At 45.3% G+C, this 19,464-nt stretch overlaps 2 protein-coding genes across 2 annotated transcripts in view; one reads left to right on the top strand and one right to left on the bottom strand.

Moving 5' to 3' along the window:
* LOC126521702 (ubiquitin carboxyl-terminal hydrolase 45-like) overlaps positions 1-7,123 on the bottom strand; it is a 36,981-nt gene extending 29,858 nt beyond the window's left edge. The window contains exons 1-4 of the mRNA XM_072288577.1: positions 6,560-7,123; positions 4,099-4,354; positions 2,701-2,801; positions 2,025-2,182 (exon numbers count right to left, since the gene is read on the bottom strand). Of these exons, the coding sequence (XP_072144678.1) occupies positions 2,025-2,182; positions 2,701-2,801; positions 4,099-4,354; positions 6,560-6,647 (603 nt within the window). The 5' untranslated portion in view covers positions 6,648-7,123. The remainder of the gene's footprint in view (positions 1-2,024; positions 2,183-2,700; positions 2,802-4,098; positions 4,355-6,559) is intronic.
* The window catches only part of RpL24 (ribosomal protein L24), a 493,457-nt gene that overhangs the window by 76,424 nt on the left and 397,569 nt on the right, over positions 1-19,464 (top strand). The gene's annotated exons all lie outside the window — the stretch shown is intronic.

Genomic DNA, 19,464 nt, shown 5'->3' with positions numbered 1-19,464 from the left:
AGCATTTCGTGAAAAGCATGAACACATATAACACATAAATAAAATGGCTACGCCATGTCATTTGGGCTTCAAAGATCTCCAGGCAATGCTCTCAAAACAACATTTTCTTTTGCATTATTGAAGCTTAAGCAGTATGTTGTTAAATTATATACCATGTTAAGATCTTCAGGTGGAAAAGAATGAGACAACCACTCCCGTACCAAACCTGTAACCATAGTATAACCAGCCACATTAGGTGTAAGTACCACTGCCTACAAGAACGCTAGACCTGTGCTCGTATAGGCAAGCCGTCCACACAAAAGTAATTCACAAAAGAAATGAAGTTGTTCTAGCTCTTTTTAAGTACTTCAAATGCGACGAGAAGCTTACTTTTCCCAAAGCTGTCATTGCAGAAAGCCTCCGGGTAACGCATACATGCGTCAGACCAAGGTCGAAGAAATTACAGTGCTTTAATGGTATGAAGAACACACTCTATGAGGATGTGCAATGTGGTCCCTGCAATTAAAGAGCTTATTCTATACCTGCTGCTACTTTGTGGCAAGGAGTGCGATCCTACATTGCTTGCGAAGAGAATGTGCTTGTGGTTTTATGCTTGCATCTTGGAACAAATAAACATTGTCCTAACAAGTACAGTCGACTCTCGTTACAACGGACCCTGATAGTCCGACAAAGAAAACATCCTTTTTATCTGAAGTCCGTGATATCCAAGACGTCTCACTTCCAAAACTTTCGTCACGATGTCTAACAACTTTATAGCAAAGAGTGAGCAGAGAAGGTCTAAAGTAAAAAAATAAACAAGAAAAGTCGCAGTTTTGCCTGAAAGGCAAGGCATCGATAGCGATAGCAAATTAAGGTAAGCGCGGCAGCAGCAGCAAGTGAACCGACCTTTGTGTTGTCTCTCACTTCAACGCGAGCTAAACATCGAAAGCACAGCACATACGAAGCTACCGGCACTGGCCGCACTTTGTCCACATCACTGATCGCTTTCAAGATAAGGAGCCCGGGCGGCTGCGCCGTTAAGAGCAACCCCCGGAGTAGAACCCCTCGCCCCTATTTCCATCGCCTCTCCCTCGTACCTAGTGAGTGAAAGACGGTGCGCTTCCGCCCCGCTTCCCTCCCTCCCTCGAGCGCAAGATATTGAGCCGTGATCGTCACATGACCCTCGAAGTCAGTTGCCAGCCCGTGTTGACACGGCAAAAGTTAATTTTAAACACCCAATTTTGACAAAAATTGCCGCTAATTTCGTCTGCTGTAGCCAATAGTCCGTTGTAGCACGGTCCGTTAAAAGCAAACTTCATTGCATTAATAAAATAGGCACACCAAACTAAGGTTGAAAAATGGTCCATTATATCCAAAAGTCTGTGGTATGCGGGTCCATTGCAATGAGCGTAGACTGTACTATGATTAGCCTTCTTTCACACAAACATCACACTGTTGCAACTCAATCCATTAACTAGAAATTGTGAAATCGACTGCCATACAGCAGCATGCTGCCTTTCTTTCAGCGTGCCTTGATAACACCAAAACCAAAAATTGCAGGTTTGTTTGTTAGCTTCAGTTCATTTAATGAACCACCCATTTTCTGTCATTCTTCTGCACAATTTCTGCTTGGCTATCGCATGCATGCCAAGAACATGATGTCCTGTGGACTGAAAAGTGCTACCCTTACAACGAATTTGAACAACTGGAATCTTCTAGCTTTAGCAGATCAGTTTCTATGGAATCTGCAGACGAGATTGCTGAAACCCAGCAAGCCATTCTTAAAACTATGTTACCCTATCATTGTGCAGGATGCAATGACTACTGACATGGTAGGTTGTCGTCTCTCTGCAACTTATTGGGAAATATAAAAGGTGAATATACGGAGCAGCAGCGACTGGCGTCCCACTGACTCAATTGCCACATCACATTGGCTGCCACAACCAGCAACCAGTGATGATGTGATGTAATACATAATTGGTGATGATGATCCTACACTCTGCATATTGAATGGGATCACGTTGACAGACAACAGAAGTTCTTGCCTGCAGAACAGCATTGAAATAGCAGGTGTTGCCAAGATTGCTGAGGCCCTTCACTGCTGTCCAGGAGCCGCAAGGAACCTTCTGTTCCTTGGTGTCCCCGCTTCCAGCATCAATGCAAGTGGTCTCTGCTGCCAGCTTTTTGTCTTCCACCTGGGCGGCTGCAAACAGGCAAACAGACAGCGATGGCAGTGGCCCAGGAATATGTCGCATTGGCTAAACAGGGCATTCTGGATAATTTCAACTGCACATGTATGGTTGTTGATGGCCTGACCTAAAACTGGCCTAGCAACAAACAAGAACACAATCTTGTGCTACACTGGAACATTTTTACACACGTATGCAATAAACAGTCACATATCAGTCAGACTAAACTACGCAGGAAACAATGCCACCATGGGATTATGTTCCAGCATGACATAGGTGGTAAATAAGAGTCGGGTACTAAAACAAAATATTAAGCACTGCTGTCAAGACGGATCTATCTCAACCTTTTAAAGCTAGATTAAAAGACATTAAAGTTAGAACAGCGGAACTGCAGTCAAAGAATTACAAACACAGGTTGACAGCTGACGTTAACCCTGACAGGGTAACGTCAAAATTATCAGTGTGAACGCAGAAGTAACACCAAATGCTTTGACGACTTCTCTGAGGTGAAACACTCTCAAGCAACACAAACCTTTAGCTCTTTTGCTACTGGAGGCCATCTTTTTCTTCAGATTCTGTACTATCTGTGTCACCTGTGGATTGGCCTCCACCCAGTTGTTGCAAGGGAAGCACCTGCAACAGTGAAATGACCAGCAGGCATGCTAAATACGACACATAAAATCGCAAGGTGAATGAACAGTCGTTTGACAAAATGAAAGGCACCTTTCACCTTTCCAAGTCAAGGTGCACACCACCTAAACCACGTTCCATCACTTGGAGTCACAAAAGAATGACGCCAGTTTTGCACATGCACACTTGGTGCCTGTGTTGTGGCTGTCCGCTACCTTTTTGTTTGCCTTGGGTTCCTCTTTAAAACAAGCGATTAACTTGCTTTCCATGTGCAATTTAACTACTCTTTACTACCAAAATTCTTTGGGTTATGATCACATAATTTATTTCACAACATATGAACTTTGTTCTCCTGTTAAAAATTCTATTGCTAGTCAGTACTGTGTGTTGTTGCCCTTCGTGCTTTTCCAATCGTGAACATGCACAAACTTGCCCAGTTCTCAGTTCGTCTGCAGAAATGAGTTGTACACAAGCTCTAGGAAAAACTGCATTCATTGTTTTATAACTGCATGCCCCACAGGTGTCTCCCCAGCACATTTGTGACGAGGAGCATGGGGTGAGACTTACTGATTTAATGAAACAACAATGACTTTAATCAGAGGCTATGGTATCTGGTGTTGGGAGCAGTGTCGTAAAGTAGATTTCCATCTTCAATAGCTGCGTGGTGGGAGAGTGGTAGCAGTTTGGAGCCATAAAAATTGCTGTGTTCCAAGATTTTGGTGGATTTTAAAAGATTAACAACAAAGATAAGCACTAAATTAGTTCATACAGGTAGACTACTTCTTTCAAATCTCCCATTTTATTTGTTTTTATGCAAGGAAAATGTTCGTTAGACCAAACTTCCCTTCTCAAGCTATGACACCGATAATGTCAGTATGATGCTACGGTATTTTTGCATTCCTTTTTAGCGTCCCACAAGTCGGTACCCTAAAGGGCCCCTAAAACACCACAGACTTTACTGCATTGCATAGAGTTGGTGAATGTATGCAGCAAAGGGGATGGAGCGCAAGCAGGAAGGGTAGCGAAGGACGGCGAGAAACAGCAGCAGCCACGTACTCGTTCATCAAACATGTTTAACTTTGCTATTACAGCACAATTTCCAAAAATTTCTTACGCCCATATGTTCTTAGTAGGCTAGCACACATCAGCCACTATGTCTTTCAAGCTCCGGCTGTTCTAGTGGCACTTTAACAGTTGAAACTAACTCCACAGCCTCCAAAATAATGATGCTCTCAGCCCAGGCATAGCTTACAGACAGTAAAATTCACAAACCGAAGTTACAACGTAAATATGTGCTCACCAGAGTTGCAGTGTCTGCCCAGAGAGGGCGAGGGCATGCGAGTCCGAGTGCGGCGTCTCCGAGTGGCGCACGCCGTGCTTGGTCGTGCCTCCACATCCTCGATAGCCACACTGCAGGCACAACCACGTCTCGGGCTGTGCCTCACTGCTCTCACAGTCATCGCACACGTCCAGTCGTGCGGCATTTCGCAGCACTTGCTGCCGCAGCCGACGCAAACCGATAGAGCCACGCTGGTGGGAGCAGCCTGCTGAACCACCTGCAAAGCCATTTTTGTAACGGTTTGTTTGCCTCCGTGAACAGGATTTCACAAAGCCCAATCAGAGGAAAGAGAGAATAAGAGAAAGAACCCTTGCTTTTGCTAAGTGAGGGTGGAAGTGCTCTGAAAGAGGAGCCCTTAGTCCAGAGCACCTGCTAGCCGCATGATGTCCTGGGCCGCCGTATTATAGAGCTGGGCCCCTGGGTCCACGTTGGACAGCAAAACTTCCCAAGAGGAAAGGTTGGGTGAGGGGATAGCAGTGACATTGGAAGCGCTGGCTCCAATTATGCACTAACTAGCTCACCTGGACATGTTACTGAACTTGAAGGAGAGGACATGAGCTAACGAAACACATAGGTGATACACATAGGCGATACACCAGATTAGGTTAAGCCAGTAGTTATTTTTCTTTTTCAAAAGCTGTATTTGAGTTTTGTTTTTGTCAGAAGTATTGATTTTTGACTATGTAGATGGCCTAGTTTCCTATATGTAAGTATAGAGCAACATCCATGTAAAATTCTTCATTTTAAATATGAATTGATGTGTCACAAAAATAGAGTGAGAATAGGCATTTCCGATACTGAAACTGAAAAAAAAATGATGCCATTACCCCTTGCCAGAAGTGACACATCACCCGGAACACACTGCTCCTCAGTATGAGCTCATAGATTGCGTAAAAAAACAATTATGGGGTTTTATGTGCCAAAACCACTTTCTGATTATGAGGCACACCGTAGTGGAGGACTCCGGAAATTTCAACCACCTGGGGATCTTTAAGGTGCACGTAAATCTAAGTACAAGGGTGTTTTCGAATTTCGCCTCCATCGAAATGCAGCCGCCATGGCGGCTCAGAGAGTGCGTAGCGCCGGTAACTGGCCTACGGCATGCTAAAAAATCTCGAAGGCGACATTCTGGAGCTTACATCACATCCGCTAAACACAGGGTACATGCTGTTTAGGTGTTATTTAAATATTGATAGTAAAAAAACCTGGCACTCATAGTTACAAAAACACAAACAAGATGACAGAAAGAAAAGCAAACTCAATACACTAGGTGAAAAGTCAATAAAGAATAAGCATGCGAATGGTAGTTAACAGTGAATGCTTTTTATGGATTGTACCAGATAAACCTCAGCTGCACAGCTAGTGCACAAACCTCGTGTGATTGCATACCAGGTCACGTAATCAAGTGCGACAACAACCCACTTATTGCCAAATTTCAACGTCGGAAAAGGGCCGGGAAGACCGCCGCGAAAGAATGGTTCTGAGGGCACATTGATGGGGTGAGGGCGTTACAGCGGGCAGCACAGCAGGATTTTTGGGACGCCACTCTTGGTTGCTCAGTAACATAATGTAACAATATGAATAGGGAAATGAATTTTAGCTAGAGAAGTCTTTATTTCTACTTCCTGCAATGACCCAGCTTTAAAATCTGCTACCTAGTATGATAGCTGATTGAGACATTAAAGATTTTATTGGAAAATCGTGATAAATATTAGTTACATATGACAACGACATCCCTTGTGCTATGATATGTATTGAGGGACACAGTCATTATTTCAGTGTAATCTTGTGTACATTTTCTGTTCTCTACTAGAGAATCCTTAGAGCCGAAATTCATTGCTTCATGAGAAGTAGCTGCTAAAACGTATGCCAACTCATATTTAGCGTCTGTTCCAACTAGCTCACGGAGCGAACATTAGTGAAGCGCAGCACCTTATGTCACATGGGTGGGGTTAAAAATAAATTATGCGGTTTTACGTGCCAAAACCACTTTATGATTATGAGGCACGCCGTAGTGGAGGACTCTGGAAAGTTTGAATACCTGGTGTTCTTTAAAACGTGCACCTAAATCTAAGTACACGGGTGTTCTTGCATTTCGCCCCCATCGAAACACGGCCGCATTGGCCGGGGTTCATTGCCGCGACCTCGTGCTCAGCAGCCCAACACCACAGCCACTGAGCAACCACGGCGGGTCCACGGGTGGGGTGTGCAAGTGGTGTGATGTGACTCTGCGGTTGCTATACGTGAACTTCTTCCCCAAGCCTTCCTAAATCAGCCGAATAATGTCTGCACTAGATTACGCAGTGGCTCAGCGCACGCAACCCACTGCGTTCTCGTGCTATTCAAGACAAGTCAGTTAATCAATCCGACTCGGACAGCACTCAGCGAAGACCTCTCTACACAACTGAACAGATAACACTACCTTCGGCTGCATCTCCGACTTCGTCGCTGGAAGAATCGAGGATGTCGTCTGCCGGATCCTCTTGATGCTTCTTCTTTTTCCTGACCATGCTGCACTCGCACACTTTAGCACATACGGCACACAACGGTTGTCTCCTGCACTTGAGGCGGTGGAAATCGTCTCACGGCAGGCACTAATCCGCATGAAAAGTGGGAAAAGACACGCCGGAGTGGCAACGCACGATTCGGTTTCGGTCAGCTCGCAAACGACGGCAAGGTTGTACAAAAGCGCGAAAGTCCGACGTGGAGTGTCCGTGGAGGCCACGGCAGTCAATGCCCTTCTACCCACATGTTCCCAGCAGTCAGGTGCCGTCGCTCGACGCACGCCGTCATGAGGACAGGCTGTAGAAAACGTTACTCGGAAAGCGGCTACACCAAACGTAATGCAGCCTAATCAATGAGCCTTCACGTGTGATAAGAAATTGCACGTAGCGCCGTGACAGCTGCGCATAGACAACTGTGAGGCAGACGAAAGAAAGTCTTACGCCACAACACAGCCTGCGCCATGTCAAAAGAAAGTAGCCGGATGTGAATAGACGCAGTGCAAGAAATATGAACTTCAAACTTTTTACAATTTTTTTACTGAACGTATTTCACTTAATTGAAGCAAAATTTTATGTATTTTGTGTTGCTGAACAATTTAAAAAATTTTTTGACACATGAGTACCTTATTTCAAATTTTACCAACAAAAGAGCGCTGGCGTCTGTAGCGGCACAGTCGCTGGTAGCGGCTAGGCTAGTAGCAATTTTTATATATCCTCCTTGGCTAGTAGCCACAGAATCCGATTGAGGGAAACAGTGAAACCAGCGGCTGGGACTTGTAGGAAACTTTTGCTGGGACGACGCATGCTTTGCGGTGAAACGCGCGTCGACGGAATATACTGTGGCGGCGCTGCGATCGAAGTAAATGAGCAAAATTGAGGTCGCGCCGTTCATAGAGTTAGTAGAACAACTACTAACTCTATTGCTGGCGATACGTCTCGGAAGGGTGATTCGTACTACTTCGCGCGCTAGCATATGTGCTCGGACCGCTCACGGTGTTTATAAGTACATATGACATGTATTTACGCCTTAGGAATAGATGCCTTTATTTTTCTTCTTTATTTCATTTTTTTTAAGTTGCATTGAGGCCGCAGTGTCGGCTTTCATTCTACTACGGTTTTGTACGGTTCCCTTTGGAGAACAAATATTTTCTTGTTCTTCAAGCATGTACCTCTCGTTTGTATTTTTGCACATACTGCTTTCCATTAGTAGGTCTTGCGAAACGCAGTCGGAAAAACATATGTAAACTTACTGCCTGCCGCTTCAAACAAATAATATGTCTGCGCCATCTGGTGCCCTGTACTCAAATTTACGGGAACTATTCTTACAGAAAAGAAAATGCACTGCAACATTCCATTTTCATGTTTCCGTCTTCCTCGGGTGACATATTGCGGAGTAATTGATACGTGTTTGCGGTCGCCCCTCGGACGTGGAAAAGTTTTAGGTAGCCATTATAGTGTATGCTAATCCTTGTTCCGTAAGCTGTGTGAAACTTTTTAGCCAGTCCATGTTTAACAACAACAAAAAAGCGACACGGTAGAATTATAGTAGCTGCATGGTGGATATGGCGTTGCGCTACCAAACTCGAGCTCATCTATGGGTTCAAACCACATCGCGGAATTCGATGGGAACGAAGTAAAAAAAAAAATCATGTATTTTTGTTTAGATGCACGTAAAGAACCCCAGGTGGTGAGAACTGAAGAAATGATTCTCGAACCTGATTGCCGAGAAAAAACACGTTATGCTTATCTTATACTTCACACCTAAATGTAATGCCGTTCCCACCTGTCATGATCACGCTTGTGCGGGATCGGACACGAACAACTATAGAGCAGCTTCTGTTTTATAAATGGCTGCTTTCAGTTATCCGGTGACAATAATGAAGTAATTAAAGGAACGGCTTACCTCAAATACACGTAGATATATTTGTAGATCTGCTGTGTTCGTTAAATAGGTGTGGTACCACCTTATATAATTCCTTGCCTGAATTTTTAAGGCTGCCCCAAAACGGGGCGTTTATATTATATATATATGACAGCTAGGAACTTGTTCACCAGAACCGGTTAGCACCAGTGGGTTAATTCTGTCAGGAAATGGTGCGCCTCTGCACAACAGCCACGTACGACTCTCCACGCGGGCAGCACAATCATTCGGAATAATTCCTCACTTGCATTGGCCTTTCACCTTCGAGACTACAAAAATGCTGTTATGCGTTACGTTCGAACGAAAACGGCTATTCGATAATTTTTAAGTGAATTCTGAAATCGAATATATCAGATCTGAATAGCAAATAGCATTCAATTAGACTACATGTTTCTACTTCATTTTGCCTGCTGGCACATTGAAAGAGATCGCCAGACAAGCCACGGAGATTACATTGGTAAAGACTTCCCGGTTTCCCCGATTCAGTCCGAGCACATAGGCAATATCTTTTCCCTAACATTGTTTGTATTATTAACGTCCAATAATTGCATTGATTCCTTTTCTCTAAAAGTCTATTGGTTCACTTGGGGCTGGTGCAGCCTTTAAAAGAAACACGCTTATTCCGGTCCGGAGTTTCCCCTTCTTCAGTCAGTGCATTTAGAATATTTGATCATGTTTCTCTTGTATATATGTCGTGGATATATGTCTATGTACCCTTAGATTTACCTAGAAAATTAAGTGCATTAATTGGTCATCTGCATCTCTTCGCGCCACGCAGTTAATAAACCAGGTGTATTTCACTGTAATATTATTTCCATTCATTATTGTCCCTGATCAACATTCCACCAACAAGAAGCGAGCGTCAAATAACACGATGTCAATAAAAAATTCTTATGTAGCTTCATGTTGCAGATACGCGGCTGCTGCGGCAAAAATTACGTGTTACTTAACAACGTTAAAAATAGCAGTTCACCTGGCTGAAACTACAATTGGTACCGACCGACAAGAGTCGCGAGCGCACCAGAGGAAGTAAAATCATTAAAAATTTTACTGCCCAGATTTTCTGCGAGAAAAAAAGTGCGTCCGCCAGCATCCGCGCAACGAACGCGCGCTTGCTCGCTAGCAGACGACGCACTTGACAGCGACAGGAAAATTGAAGACTTCATGTTGTATATCCTACACCTCAAATGTGTATACCTAGCGAAAAGGTGTCGATATAAATTTGCAGTTGAAATAAAGGATGATTAGAAGAGCGTACGCGCGCAATCGCTCAAAGCGCCCGCAGCGAAATTACATTGAATATGCCACGAAGCGCGTCTCCGCCCCAATGGATGGATGGATGTTATGAGCGTCCCCTTTGGAACGGTGGGTTGCGCCACCAAGCTCTTGCTACTATGCTGCTTAATATCCTACCTAGGTTAACCAATGAAAAAAGAAAAAAAAAAACCGCGCGTCCAAACTTTCTGATCCCCCCAATTCAGTTCGCTCGCAGCGCCCTCGCAGTTTTCCACACGCGGCGCCTCAGAGCGAAACCACCGTTCGTTCCACTCGAACATTCTAGTTGTTTGCATAAAAGTTGTTTCTTTATTCTATGCACATGTGCGTGCTCCGTGTGGCTGATCAATGGCTAAAAAAGCAGTAATACCCGGCGTTGTGTACGCAGTTCATTTTTCTGGACGCTCTTTACTGGTCAAATATTAATATTGAACTATTAGCTACGAATAGTTGGTGCAGAGAAATTGTCCGGTGGCAATGGCCGTCCTTGACAAGCGCTTGCCAGTGTAGTTGCCGTGCTGTTTCTGATACAAATCCCCCATCTGCTCCGTGTCGTTCATCACTATCCCAGATTTTCACCCGCTCCTACTTGCGCCTGCGCGCAAACGGCTGGCGATTTCTGCTGAAATCAATAAAATATAATGGAATTTTCCCTAGGTCGGATTGATTGATTGATTGATTGATTGATTGATTGATTGATTGATTGATTGATTGATTGTTTGAAAACTTTATTATTCCACCGAGCTGGGGTGCCCGCCTCTTAATCTACAGGTAGGTAGGGGGGGGATAGTGTCCACGGCCACTATCGATCGCGATCATGCTCGATCTGAATCGAAATTCTCGACTGCGAATAGCTCCCTCGCGCAGTTTGCACAAAGGAACCCATCATGACCGACAATTTCGATCCGGATAGGGCTTGATCGCGATCAGAAATGCACCGTGCGACACCTGTATTACACGAATATTTTTGACCTCGGGATCGACATCCATACATATCATTGACTTATCGAAGTTATTCGCGTTTAGTCACGCCGCAAACTAGCCTGTGATGCGGTTAATGCGGTCAGTCTGTGTGACAAACGTTTATTTATAGACCTGAAGATCGATGCATGCACCGACGCTTTCCTCGTAGAGGACAATGCGCGCCGTAGTAGCCTGCTGTCAGCAAAGTTTTCTTCATGCAATCACATAGGCTGCCTAAATTTTTGCATCGTCTGAAACTTTACACATATACGGCTTGATGTAATCGAAAAGTGCACCGCACTGGTTACTTCTGCCACCAACCAATAAGAAGCGATGAGTGACGGAAAATGTCAACGCGTAATTAAAGCTTTCAGATCTCCGTTTCAAGGTCGCGTTGTGAGGGAGAGAAAATATCACGTGACCCAAGGAATTCCAGAAGCGAACCAAAGCATGTCGAGCCTAAATGATTAATGATTGAAGAGAGAAAGAGTGAAATTGGTCAAGAATAAAAAGGTAAACCTAGAATCAGTAAGGGTAAAAGCAGACAAATTCAGGCTGGTACTTGCAAAAATATGTGCAGCCTTAGAACAGATCGAGATGAAGATGACATAGAGGCAATGAATGAAACCGTAACTAGGCTGGCTTCAGAGGCAGCCATTGAAGTGGGAGGCAAGGCCCCAAGGCAAACAGTTGGCAATTAAGCTCTCCCAAGTAACAAATGACCTAATAAATAAACGACAAAGAATAAGAGTGGCCAACTCAAGAGATAAGATAGAATTCACGGAACTGTCAAAACTGATCAAAAAGGCGAAAGTAAGTGATACTCGAAACTATAACGTGAGAAAGACCGAAGCCGTAAAAAATGGACGCAGCCTGAAGTCAATGAGAAAGAAACTGCATAGGACAAACCAAGATGTATGCACTGAAAGATAAGCAGGTTAATATCACCAATCTCGAAGGCATAGTAAAAACAGCGGAAGAATTCTATACTGACCTCTACAGTACCCAGAGGAGTCGGGATACCTCAATTAGAAACAGTAATGAACAGGATACAGAAACTCATCCTATATATAGCGATGAGGTCAGAAGGGCCTTGCAAGACACGAAACGAGGAAGAGCGGCAGGAGATGGAATAACAATCGACAATCAAAGATGGAGACATAATGCTTTGAAAACTGGCGGCTCTTTAAACGAAGTGTCCATCGACCGCAAGGGTCCCAGAAAACTGGAAGAATGCAAACATTATACTAATGCACAGAAAGGGAGACGTTAAAGAATTGCAAAATTATAGAGCCATTAATTAGCTTACTCCCAGTATTATATAAAATATTTACCAAAGTAATCTCCAATCTCTTAACGAATCTAGACGATGACTCGATCACTTTCTTGACGGATCATTTCACCAAGCTGTGGAGAAAGGTAGACTATACCCGGAGGAATGGAAGATGGCCAGCACCATCCTCATACCCAAACCGGGTAAACCGCTCCATCTGGATAACCTACGTTTAATCTCGCTTACACATCGTGCATAGGTAAAGCCATGGAACACGTTATTCTAAACAGACTCACTAGATACGTCGAGCAAAACGACATACTCCCGTATAACGTAATCGGTTTCCGCCCCGGGCTATCGACTCAGGACGCCATGCTCCTGATCAAACACCAGCTCACACAAGTTAGCCCGGTGCACGCGAGAGCGATTCGGGGACTAGACGTCGAAAAAGCTTTTGATCGCATAGAGCACAAGGACATCCTCGAGGTCCTGTCCGAGCTGGGGTTGGGCGAAAGGCTATTCAGCGTACTCAAGGCGTTTCTGGGCGGTACGCAAGCGAGCCTCACGTATAGGAGAACTAAAATCGAAGGTGATGAACCTGGGAAATAGGTGCACCCCGCAAGAGGCCGTGCTTTCGCCCATGTTATTTAATCTAGCAATGATCAGAGTCGCGAGGAAACTGGAGAGTATACTGGAGAAGGTATACACTTTGCAATATACGCCGCCGACATAACCATATGGAGCGCCAACTGTAACGTACGTAGGCCAAACGGAGACCAGACTCGGGAGAGGATACACACCGTGGAAAGCACACTAGGCGAGATGGGATTCAACATAGAGTTTTAGGCTTCCACATAGCAGCGGGACCTCAATGCCATTCAAGACATTTCAAACAAGACGGACCAGGTCATTAGGTTACTAATGAGAACCAGCAACAGACACAGCTGGGGGCCTGAGTGAGGACAGCGCTCTAAGGCTAGTGCACGCCTTCGCTCTCTCTCACTTCACCTACGTGGCAGGTCTATTAAAATGGTCGCAGGGCGAGCTGAACAAGATCAACACTATTATCAGAAAGTTAGTCAAGGCTACCCTAGGTATACCCATCAGCACCTCGAACGTCAAGCTCATGAACCTATAGGCATACACAATACGATAGAAGAGGTGGCGGAAGCGCAACAGAGGGCGAAGCACGAAAAACTGACGAAAACGCGAGCGGGCAAGCTTATACTCAAAGCGATAGGGACAGACCCCAATAGATTGAGGAAACCGAAGGAGGCCGAGGTAGAGTTGAGCGCGGACCTTAGAGACGCGATGAGAACCACCCCCCTCCCGAGAAACATGCACCCGGAACACAATGTTAGCAGGAGAAAAGCGAGAGCGAAAGCTTTGTTAAAAGAAATTGAACATCCAGGACAACAGGCGGCCCTCGTAGGCGCTGCCTGGGTCAAAGGCAAAGAGGCCTACACGGCCGTGGTGGTCGACAACCAGGGCGAGGTACGGGACGCCGTCACTATCTTCAGTAAGGATTCCACGGTGGCGGAGCAAGCCGCGATTGCTCTAGCCATCAGGAACCGTAAATGGTCTTTCATTTATAGCGTTTCCAAAGCAGCAATTAAGAGCTTTGACAAAGGCTATGTCGCTGGGACTGCGGCTAAAATTATCGACAAAGTCGAAACTATCATAACTGAAATCCGATGGTTTCCTACACATATGGAACAAGTGGACGAGACTCGGCTCAACCTCAAAGCGGTGACGCACGACCTGGCATGAGGACTTGCTTGCAGTGCCGGTCAGAACCGAACCGACGCCCACTACCATTCCGATCATTTACTAACTTACAATGACATCACTAAATACTACTACTTGGGGCTTAGGCAATTCCCACTGCCACACGTACGTAAAGTTTAACAGGACTCAGGCAGTCACGCTACGTTTACTGCAAACCGGGACGTACCACACTCCGTATTTCGAAATAAAATTCACCCCGAAAGAGAAATTAGGAAAGAATGTAACGTGTGCGATGGTATCATTGACATCAGACACATGCTGGCGGGCTGTCCCGCGACTCTCGCCGACCGCGAAGGAAAATGGCTTTACTGGCATAATATATGATATCAAGCTCGTCATATCAAGATCAACTACGGGCTGTCCAGAGGGTCCCCGACGTCGCCATAAGGCTCGGCCTGACGGTGCCGACGTGGACGCGGCCCGCTTCGGTCTGAAAAGACCGGGCTTCAGGATTCTAATAAAGTTTTGTGAATGAATGAATCTCCAATAGAATAAAATTAACAATGGAATTTAGTCAACCAAGGGAACAAGCTCGCTTCAGGAACGGATACTCTACAATGGACCACATCCATGTCATTAATCAGGTTATCGAGAAATCTGCAGAGTACAATAAGCAACTCTACGTGGCTTCCATAGATTACGAAAAAGATTTTCATTCAGTAGAGATACCAGCAGTCATAGAGGCATTACATAATCAAGGAGTACAGAACGCTTACGTAAATACTTAGGAAATATCTACAGAAGTTCCACAGCTACCTTAATTCTACACAAGAAAAGCAGGAGGATACCTATAAAGAAATGGGTCAGACAGGGAGACACAATCTCCCCAATGTTGTTCACTGCGTGCTTGGAAGAAGTATTCAAGCTATTAAACTGGGTAAGCTTAGGAGTGAGGATCGACGGCGAATATCTCAGCAACCATCGATTTGCCGATGTCATTGTTCTATTCAGCAACAATGCAGACGAGTTGCAACAAATGATTGAGGACTTAAACAGAGAGAGAGTGTAAGAGTGGGGTTGAAGATTAATATGCAGAAGACAAAGGTAATGGGCAAGGGAACAAGAGTTCAGGATAGCCAGTCAGCCTCTAGAGTCTTTGAAGGAGTGCGTTTACTTAGGTCAACTAATCACAGGGAACCCTGATCATGAGAAATAAATTCATAGAAGAATAAAAAATGCGTTGGATCACATACGGCAGACGTTGTCAGCTCCTCATTTGAAGCTTACCATTATTTCTGAAAAGGAAGGTGTACAATCAGTGCATTTTACCAGTGCTGACCTATGGGGGCAGAGACTTTGAGACTGACAAAGAAGCTTGAGAACAAGTTAAGGGGGGACGTGGCTTTCGCATCGCGAAAAATTGCCAAGAATCGATTTCTTGAAAATCACATTTTCAGTTTTTGTAACCCTTTTTCTATCCGATACCCAAATATCACCACTATAAACCACTTAGAAGTGCTCTCAAAAATTCGTTTTAACAGCCAAGGTGGCGAAAAATTTCGCGCAAATCAAGAAAGAACAGCGTTTTTGAAGCCACAATATCTCCGAAACGGCGCGACCGAGCGCCGCTATATTGGTCTCGTTGGAAAGCGCATTTCTCCGTCTTCAAATCTGCCGCTTCAGCTATTTCCTCCATACAGAAACAAGCACACAAAAAGAAAATGATTGAAGGTCGTGCCGGAGTCTGCGATTGGCCGCGCCCGCCACGTGACTCGAGCGCGGTTCACCATTGGTCCGGCGCTCTCCTCGTCCGCTCGTCCTTTTGCATTTTGCACCTCGCGAGTCCGGACGTCTCCACTGGGTGTAACCTCGACCATGGCTATGGTGCCATGGCCTTCTGTATTTTCTAGAGGAGAAAAAATAGAGGAGGCTGTGCCTCGACGTGTCAAAAGCGGGCGCTACGCGGACATCGCAGTAGCGTGGCCGATCCCTCGCCACACATCGCGCACGTAAATCCGACACGCGGCTAAGCATTTCGGTCATAGGGAGTCTCTGACTCGACGATCATGCGCATCGCGCGCGGACTTCTCGGATTCTCACCTAAGCATTTCGCGCGTCGGCACCTCGGACTGCGCGAATAAGAGCATCGAGGGTCGACTCCTCGAGCCCGCGAGTAGGCATTTCGCGCATCGGCACCTCAGACTGCGCGGCTAGGTACTTCGCGCGTTGGCACCTCGAACTGCGCGACTAAGCACATTGCGCGTCGGCTCCTTGTATCATAGGCATTTCGCACATCGATCGGCACCTCGGACCCTCAACCAAGCATATCGCGCGTTAACTCTATTATCATGTTGTCACGGTGGCTTGTAACAATATCTACCATACCACCCATTCATAAAGAGAACCTGCATCATCATGAGCTCTGTTCACTAGGCCCCTTGGGCTGGCACAGACACCAGCATCATACAAAAGTACAATTCTGGAAAGCACCTAGCAGCTGCATATCTATCACTGGCTCTGATCCTAATTTCTACAGCCATTGTCAAGTAAAGATGACTTGGGAGGCTGCTGACACACGGAGCCTTTATTCAGAAACATCGTCAATTCTACCAAAAGAAAGAAGAAAGAAAAATGCCTCACTGATGGTGCTGGAGATTGCTATCAATCAGGCTGCCTGAATGTACACTGGAACTATATTCATGCCCACACAGAGTTCTGCACGTCACTTGGTTTGAAACCTCGGCACCATGCTCTCTGTAGAGCAGCAGCAGCAAAGAATGCCCCATAAAAAGAAAAGGGGGGGGGGGGGGAGCACACCAGAGCAGAGGCCACATCGTGTTCTGTGGCCACATGTCCAAGCCTCACATCACAAAACAACTCAAAGACGTCACATTTGGTACCTTTTAGAGAAGAGGAGGCGAAACTTTGAGAGCAGTTTTCTCGAAACAGCTTTTCTTCCTTTCTGCTCAGTTTCTGGAGCCGATTTCTTTGTTACCGTTCAACATATTTTGACTTTTTTTTTTTTTTTTTTTTTTTGTCGCGTTCCTTGGGCTACAGTGCAGGTCGTGACATTCTTGCTTTATTATCTTGACCCTTTGAAAGTTTACGATATGGCTATTCGTCTACTCCGAAAGTGTGCTTGATGCGAAGGTAACATAAAATGCGGCAATCCGCAAAATTTTTTGCGAAAAAAAGAATGAAAAAGAATGTCACGACCTTCAGCACGCATTTAGCTATGCAGTCAATACGTAACAAGCCTTCCATCACATTTTTTAAGTTCCCCACGCTCTCCAGAAAGTTAGAGGGAGAATTCTGCTCAATAAAGTTGAATGAAATGTTCTCAACATATCGCTCTGAAACTTTTACGGAGGAGGAGGAGGACGGAATTAACTTTATTATTGCAGAAACCGTTGCGCGGTTTAGTCCTGGGTAGTTCCCTCTGACAGGGCTCCACTGGCGATCGCGGCTCGCCGGGCCTTTTATGGAAGCATCAGGGAGACAGTCAAAACATTTGTGCCAATTTTCATCAAAATCCATGAAGAAATAAGGAAGTTGATATTCAAAGCCACGTGCCCCGTTAAGGACCACGCAGAGAGCGATGGAACGATGATTGCTAGGTGTAACATTAAGAGATAGAGAGCAGTTTGGATCATAGAGCAAACGGGTATAGACGGTATTCTAATTGACATCAAGAGAAAGAAATGGAGCTGGGCAGGTCATATAATGCGCTGGTTACACAACTGTTGGACCATTAGTGTTACAGAATGGGTACCAAAAGAAGGGAAACGCGGTCGAGGACGGCAGAAGACTAGGTGGAGCGATGAAATTAGGAAATTTGCAGGCGATAGTTGGAATCGGTTGGTGCAGGACAGGGGTAATTGGAGATCGCAAGTAGAGACCTTCGTCCTGCAGTGGACCTAAAACAGGCTGATGATGACGATGAATGATCAGCAAAGTTAATTTATCAGTGCTTAGCAATTAGATTAAGGCTTATTAGCGTGAATTAAGGCTTTCGCCTTCGTCTTTTAGCCGATACACACCTGTGTATTTCTTTTTTGCATCTCGCGGCGCATGTACGCACCATCAAGGCCGAAATTATTCCCACACAGTGCCTGCTTATCTGTGCCCACACAGGACTAATTGCGGCCCTGATTACAGTGAGGTTGCATTGACACAAAGGCTACGTATATTTGCATCCACATTTGTATACACCTACCAGACACCTACTGCCTCCACCAAAACTGAAACCTAGTTCACATCATTTTACACTTTTTTGCAGATAAGATTTCCGCAATTCAAGACTTCGCATTTTTGTTTCACATACGCCGAGTGCAAGAGCTGCGATTTTCGCATTTGCGAGCCCCTACCGGAGAATCTCGCGAACCGGTCTGAACCGTGGGTGGCCTTGCACGACAATCGACCGCACCGAAAAACCACAGCAGGCAAGAATACTGCTACTACAGGGTGTCTACCAATTTGACATTTCAAAATTCCCTGAGTTTTCCAGGTTTTCCCCGAGTGCCATTGCAAATTTCCCGGAGTGATGCATAACTATGTTTTATGTCAAGACGGACTGAAACCATATCGCCCGATGCTGTCACTCTCTAGTAAGCACATGAAAAAAATAAAAACGTGACTTAATACAATTTGAATACTATGTTATTCAAAAAGAGAATAGAAGGCATGGGTTAGTAAAATGCACAGCAAATAAAGTGTCTTCGAAAAAAATTGCAAATGGGGTCGGACATTATCAAATACGAATAAAAAGGAGATGCATATAGAAGCAAATATTTTCGAATATGAGCTATTTCTATCAACTGATAGCAACCTTAGTGGGATGAGGCCCGAACTCTGTCACAATTGAGATTCTCTCTCAACAGCTCGTAAGTCAACCGCACGACACCCGAGTGTTGTGTTTCACTGCTTCAAAGAGTTTATTTTGGTTTGGAAGAGGGACACCTGCATCTCGGCATCAGCCAAAACTATTTTTTGAGCTCAAGCTCCTTCAAAACGGCAGCAGCAAGCTTCCATTCCCGTTTATTCCTCAATGCGTAGGTAATTTCTCTTCTTGTCCGCCTTCCGCCACTCGTTCGCCCCAAGGACCATTTGAAGCATCTTGGTCAGTTGCACAGCCCACGACCGATTTTTCGAACTCCCTAGGGGCCGCGAAAACGTCCGAAAAATCGGCCAGTTGGAAAAAAATAAATCCGTGTCATTTACTGCCCTTCGGGGCTCAAACCGCCACGGGCACGTTCGAAAACGCTCTGAAGGCCTGTCGGTACACATATTAGGCATATCGGTGCTCGTACTGTGACAGGAAATACCGGGTGCCTGCGTGTATAATTAAGGAATACATACTGTGTTCCGTGGCCCCTTCCCACGCTTATGCTTCACTGCAATACTTTTGCGTAAGCTTCACCAAGTAACATTTCTGTACAGACGCGAAGCTGACTTTCAGAAACCAGCATTATGCAACGCACCGTGTTTTCCAAGTTTCTAAGCCAATCGCGAGGACCACAAAGGCGGAGTCCGTGCCATTGCTGACAGCAGCTAATTCTTTCAATAAAAAACTCGGCACCCAACGGCAAGAAGCTTCATAGCGAACGTCGAAGCAGCTAGGCCTATAGCGTTGCCGCAGTGGTGGCAACGGCTGCCAGCGGATC

The sequence above is a fragment of the Dermacentor andersoni genome, chromosome 6 (genome assembly GCF_023375885.2).
Source record: "Dermacentor andersoni chromosome 6, qqDerAnde1_hic_scaffold, whole genome shotgun sequence".
Taxonomy (NCBI): domain Eukaryota; kingdom Metazoa; phylum Arthropoda; class Arachnida; order Ixodida; family Ixodidae; genus Dermacentor; species Dermacentor andersoni.
Note: the sequence above shows the minus strand (reverse complement) of the source record. Positions and strands in the feature narration are given on the sequence as shown.